The 6,570-nt window shown below is 39.5% G+C and overlaps 1 protein-coding gene across 1 annotated transcript in view; it reads right to left on the bottom strand.

Annotated features, from left to right (window-relative positions):
• Positions 1-6,103, bottom strand: part of LOC104628593 (zinc finger protein Aiolos-like) — a gene marked incomplete at its 3' end in the record, with an annotated part of 23,822 nt that extends 17,719 nt beyond the window's left edge. Inside the window, exons 1-2 of the mRNA XM_010297236.1 lie at positions 6,064-6,103; positions 4,680-4,790 (exon numbers count right to left, since the gene is read on the bottom strand). Coding sequence (XP_010295538.1) covers positions 4,680-4,790; positions 6,064-6,103 — 151 coding nt within the window. The remainder of the gene's footprint in view (positions 1-4,679; positions 4,791-6,063) is intronic.
• Positions 6,104-6,570: the final 467 nt, after the last annotated feature.

The raw sequence follows: 6,570 nt of genomic DNA, 5'->3' as shown, positions 1-6,570 counted from the left end.
TGCTGCTGATAGCACAGCACTGCAGAGCAAAAACAAAGTCAGGAGGATCTTTTGTTGGTAACACTCAGATGCGACTTTCAGTTCACGCACAGCCACCAAGGCAGAGACCTGACACAGTCGAGCAGCACAGGCTCCTCGCCTGGTTTTAACACTTGCAGAAATCCCCTGTTAAGTGAACTTCTGCAGCACAGTACTGCTGATGTTGTGAGATAACCCCCCAGTCCCATGAGCAGTAGGGCTCGATCTGGGCTTGGGAGATGTAATATTCTGATAAAAAACGGCACTTCCTTTTCAAGCAGATAAGTGCGTGTGCTAGCAGCACCCCGGGACCTCAGTACGCGCCTCGGCGAGGGTTTGTCATCCTCTCCTGTCTCACTCCAGCCTTTTAACCACCCCCTTTCGCACACCTAAACGCAGCAGCAATTAGCATCCATAAACCACAAATGTGGCTTCTATTTCTTTTTATTTCACAACCATGAAAGCTAGCTAACATTCATAACACCCCAAAAGTTGTCTGCCTCAACAGATGAGGGAATTAAGACATAATTAAACGCTTGTGCTTGACTGTGACTCCCATAGGAAAGAACACGGCTCTTTTAATTTAATTTTTAAATTAAGGATGCTTCAACTTTGGCCACCAAAGGTAACGGTGCTGGGGGCACATAAAGAAACGAGGGACATTATGTGCTTCCTCCCCTGTCTGTCTCATTGCTTGTCTCTTTTCAGACTAGATACAGGAAGCACCATGGGAACAGAATATTTTTATGGTTGCAGGCAAGCGTACACCATGTGCACCACAGCATGCAGCTTCCATTCCCTTGGGGCAAAAAAAAGGGTTTTTTCTTTCTTTTTTTTTTTTCTTGTTCTCCATCAAGCTTTTAATTAACATATTACTATAGCCTTCTGCCTGATTGTTTGCCCTATACTTAGCAATCATCACAGTTGAAGCCCTTTTAAAAGAGGTGTACAATAGGACAGGTTGAATTGTTTTCATTGAGTGGCATCTCACCTTCGTCACTTACGACACAGAACGAACGCCACGTCAGCCAGCGTGTTTGCGCGCACGCAGAGAAGTACAAACAGGGAATTGTTTGCTGAAAAAGTGGATTTTCTGATACCAGATGAGCACCAGTTATGATGACGCTTCAGCCCTATACATTAGTTATTTAGTGCCTTTATGAAACATCTATAGCCTTTGGAAAGGATCACAGTACCACCTTCTGCAGACCTAACATAAAAGGTTCCACTGAACTACAGTCAGACAACTTCTAGATTTGACCAGGCTCCAACTTCTGTTCAAAGTCTCAGAATAAGTCCCCACGATGCATTTAGTGTTACCCATTAATAATGCAATATTCACAAAAAATGTATAGTCGAAGAAACTAGAAGATTACTACTTACTATGAATGCTTGACAGAACATGGAAAAACCAGTCGTAATGGTACTGAAGAAAAACATGTTACAGACATACTGAGGCAGTGGAAAGCAGACTATCAAATGCTTGATCTCATCTATGAGTCAGTGGCCTCATGTTCTTATGATGGCCTTCAGCAGATAGAACAACCCCTGCGGGCATGGATCATGCAGGGCTTCAGGATAAAAAAAGAAGAGTTTTCTGTGTTGCAGGCTATCATCAACAATGAATCGTGAAGATACTGAAGTGGAATTGCTCATTCACAAAAGGGATGGACCACGGATGCCGTGATTAACAGTTATGAGAACGACACAAACATTTTTCACTATTTCTCTTTACATTTGATGTGTACTGAGGGTATTAGTGATCACATCTGGAAAAGTGCCAGAGAGCGCTTTTTTTTAAGCAGACAGACTTTGCAGGTGTAGGCAGGGCACAATCCATTTCCCGAGAGCCATCACCGATGCTGACAATATTTCTCTTCTGTGATTCTGGAGAATACTATATATTCATTTTTACCAGAGTTAGTGATCCCCAAAAGATAATACTCCCACCAAGGCAGCACTGTCAGAATGTGGTTTCACTTATCTAGAAGCAAGACAGATAGTTACTGACCCACAAGGACTGCTCAGCGACTAACGTAGCTGCTGTTGACCTGCAACTTATTTAATAGGCGTGACAGGAAAGCAAAGATTATTTGTGAATTTTAGTATCCAACAGCAACTGAAATGGCATTGGGCTTTAGGAAGAAATTTAAATGCACCTACTAATATTTGCACAGCCTATAGTACTAGCACAGCACGCTTAAATATTTAAGATTCACTGTCCTTCCGGTATCAGAATGACTGTAGAGAACTGTATGCGAAGCAATGAAGTAAACACAATATATTTTTGTGCCATTTAACACTGAGATACTGTAACTATCTTTTTCGTACATTTAAAACTGCTTTCTCGTAGCAATCATATCTTTATTCCTACAGTGAGAATCAAAGAACAGAGCACTGGTACTGAGTAGGTTCATACTCACTTTATAATGAAGGAGCACTCTAATGGTCTGGGAGTCGATCAAAGTGCAATGATGTTTTATTGATATTTATAGCATTATCTTTGAGATGTAAATTTTCAGTATTTGCATTACAGAACAAACTATAAAGAGACCTCAAGAGATCAGCAGCAATATAAAAAATGAATGGTGTTTAAGAGCAGTATCAAAATAAGCATTCTTTCACAAGTCTCTAAGTTGTACCTGACTTAAATGTACGGAAAAGAGCCTGAGAAAGGGTACTGAAGCTGAAGGGCACAGGACAGCAAAGGAACTGAAAAAAGACTCCCTGGATGCCATGACGCTGTGCGTGCAAGTGGTATAGACAGGGCTCCTGGAGTGTGAAGGTGGGGAGAAGCTAGAGCAATTCCTCTTAGATGGTCAATATTGAGGGATTTGTGAAAGAAACCCTGTCCTGGCTTCCTGTATCCACAGCTTAGTGACTTGGAGGAGCAAAGGGCAGGGACACCGGGGAAGCAGAGGTAAAAGAGGTGAGCTAGTGCGAGTGGAAATGGCGTAAGGGCTAGACAAAGAGCTGGACTATGGCTGTGAATATTTCATGTGCTGTGGGATCTGAAATTCAGATCAGATGCCCCGGTTGTAGAAAAGGCTCAGGCCTTCCATGTTCTGTGGATAAAAACATTAAACTTCTCTTTTTAGGGTAAGCTGAGCGGAACTTACCTGTTCAACCTAGATTCCACACCACAGACATCTGTACTAAGCTACTCTCCACTGACTACACGTGGAGTCCTGCTAAGCAGCAGCTGCTGTGGGGACACGAGGCATTTCATCCTAAGTCAGACACCCAAATTCGGTCAGAAAATCTGCATGCTCCCTCTCCAGCAACTGTCAAGAAAGGCCAGACACCGGTACAGTTCTAGACACCAGTGCTGTAGATACCTGAGGGAGATTAATTTCACCCTCCTCAGGGACTCTTTTGTTAGTGCAGCACTCCCTTGAGTGTTTTATGCTGTTTTGTAGTTTGTTAATAAAGTGACACAAATTTAGTCTTTAATAATGCAAAAGTTTAACATCTGAACATTTGATTTTAGTCCAAAATAAAGTCATCACGTTTATGTTGCAGGGAACACGGGCAACCAAAACAGAGAGAATTCTCTAGTGATTTATTTGATTCATGTGATATGTAAACGCTACCTCAAAACTACAAACCAAAGCCACAGGCACAATTTGCTTTGACACTGCTGTACTGCCATGGACACGCAGCACTTGAAGGGCAACGTGAATCTGGTAGAACAATGTGTGTCTTTTCCCCAGTATATGTATACCACATCCTCTACCAGGCAGCATTTTTCACTGTTTGTGGTTGAGAACTGGCATAAACGAACACGCTCAATTCACTGGCAGGAATGTTTATTAATGCTGTGATTTCAGTTTATGAGCTTCTACATCAAGGAAGAAATTCAAAGATCTTGCGCTACATCTATGTCATACACGCATATACAAATCCTGAACTCTGAGGGCCTGCAAGATCGCCGAGTCCAGGAGCTGCTTCTTTTATCTTTTATCTATTAAGTGAACAGGGCCTAGTTTTTAAAGGTATGCGGAAATATGCATTTATGTAGGACCTCTTAAATAATAAATAGTACATACTGTTTTAAAATTTACTTCATACCTGTGTCTTCTTTCAGAGTTGTATAGGAAGGGTTTACTGTTCAAATTAAACAATAAGCATGGTAAACTGACCAACCTTCCGTTCACCCACAGTTTAAAATACAGGATTACTCCTACAGTTTTAGATTTTACAGGGCTGAGTTGTCCTATGAATTTGAGGTAACTTGTGCTTTCTTTAAAAAAAAAAAAATTGCCAAGTTATTTTTCAGATATCAGAGTAACTTAACAACATTAATAAAAAATGCAGTCCTAACACATGCATTTGTCACATGCAAACTACTTTTAAGAATTGTATACTACAACAAACAACAGAAGAGCTCACCGTATGCATATGCTTTTTTATCTTGCTACCCATTTTTCATAGATCCTGTAAAGGTGACCTTTATAAAATGCCTGTGAGGTTCCCTGATGGAAAACAGTTGCTCCTCCTTTAGAGCACGTTGAAAAGCTCTAAACTAATTGTATTGTTATTCCTTTAACAGACATGCAGGAAAATCAGAGCCATGATCCAGAAAAAAAACCTTCTCATAGCATAATCGGATGAATAAAAAGACAAAACTATTATTTATCAGAATTCAAGCTCCACTTTACCTCCTGCTTCTTCAGTAGAGTGACTGTGTTCCTTCATATCTTCCGCATTATCCATACTTTCCATTTCCTGGGATTTGTTCAGATTACAGTCTGTCAAAACCTCCTGTCCTTCTGGGAAAAAAACAAACCAACAAGTAACTGTTTATGCTCCAAGAATATTTCCAGGTATTACCTCAAAGTATCTGCAGGCTCCCAATCTTGCTCACAATGCCCACAAAGTTCTTCCAATAGAGGCATTAGTTGCAGTTTGGTTGAATGGATTTGCTTCCCGAAGTCATATACAAACTGTCACACAGAGCACCCACCTTTAACTACGTCTTAAGCTTTTGCTCAGTTTTAACTATTCTGGAGGTGGATCTAAACGACAACAAAACAGGAATAAAATCCAGTATATGTAACGCTATACATCGTATGTATTCTGACGACTGCTGCTAGTGGGTAAGCAAACAAGCTCTTCAGAGCATGGAAAAGGAATCACAGCTCTACTTCGTTCATTTGGGCAAAATATTAATCATTCTGGCCCCAGGCCAGGAAACTGCTCAAGCACGTTTAATCGGAAGCCTCTTTGAACACAGTTGCACTTCTCTGCTTATTCCACAGACACGTTTTTAAGCATCAACATTGTCAGAAAGTTTTTCTGCTGATCACTGTGGCAGCAGTATGTCCCAGAAATCCACGCCTCTCGTCTCTGAAATAAAGCCAAATTTTCAACTATAGTGAAATTTATGAGTGAAGTTTTCCAATAAAGCCTCTTTTCATAAAATCCGTGATACAGACTAACTCGATATTATGCATATTTCTGTAAATTTCAGATCAGTATTTTGTTTCAAAAAATGACTGCTTTCTTCAACAATCCCATGAATTTTTAAAGTGCATAGCAATTGAATTTGCAATGTGAAATTGCTGTTAAAATTGTTTAACTTCTTAACAGTTGCACAGTAAAAAAACCCAATCCTTCTCAAGCTGAATATTACACTGGATCTGAAAAAATGTATTATTTTTTTATTAACAAGAAAGTAAAACACTTGTCCAACTCACACAAGAGGTTTGTTTTCATATTTTCAGAAATGCAGTCAACCAAAAGAATCACATTATTCTTGCTTCCCTAATCAAAACTTCCAGCTTTCTTCTGAAAACATTCCCTTTCCCAGTACATAGTCTTTTTTTCCCTTTAGTGTCATTTTCCAATATTATATTGAACTTGAACTTGCACTTATTTCAATTCTAGAAGTTACTTTTTGCCTTTAATGCCCATCTTCATATCTGTGACTGTGCTATTCAGTGTCCTGGGAATCTAAACAAGCTGCAATGCATGTATTTTTCTCCACTAAAATGTAAAATTGTCAAGAGAGGCTGAAAGAACATAACTTGACTAGCACAGTACCTGCAGCCATGGGCTGTTCCTGAGAGTTACTTAGGTCCATACCTGCCTGTGAATCTGCAAAAGACAGAAAAGCAGCCTGAGTTACTTAATATTTAGAACCATTCATGACACAGTTATTATAATCTTATAAATTCCTGTTTTCTTGACTGAAAGCAAAATTGAAAAAGCAAAATTTTCAAAGAAATAAATACCAAATAATTGTTATGTTTCATTGCACAACTTCTTCATGCCTTGAGCACTGGCATGTGCCCAGAAAAGGGATTAAGTATTATTTTTAACTTCAAAAAATTATAGAACAGAGTAACTTACACTTTCAGTTTACCATCTCATTCTACACCCTGTGAGCACAGCACAGTGTTAGTAACTCTATATAAAGTGAATTCTTATAAAGCACAAAGCACAAGATGTTTTTACATTCCTTTTTCAATAAAAAGGAAAAACCCTATATCTTCACGAGTTCTATTTGGTTTTCATGGGAATGCAGGTCTAATTCCCATTTAGAAATTC

The sequence above is a fragment of the Phaethon lepturus genome, unplaced genomic scaffold (genome assembly GCF_000687285.1).
Source record: "Phaethon lepturus isolate BGI_N335 unplaced genomic scaffold, ASM68728v1 scaffold16451, whole genome shotgun sequence".
Lineage (NCBI taxonomy): Eukaryota > Metazoa > Chordata > Aves > Phaethontiformes > Phaethontidae > Phaethon > Phaethon lepturus.
This window is presented reverse-complemented; position numbering and strand designations above follow the sequence as displayed.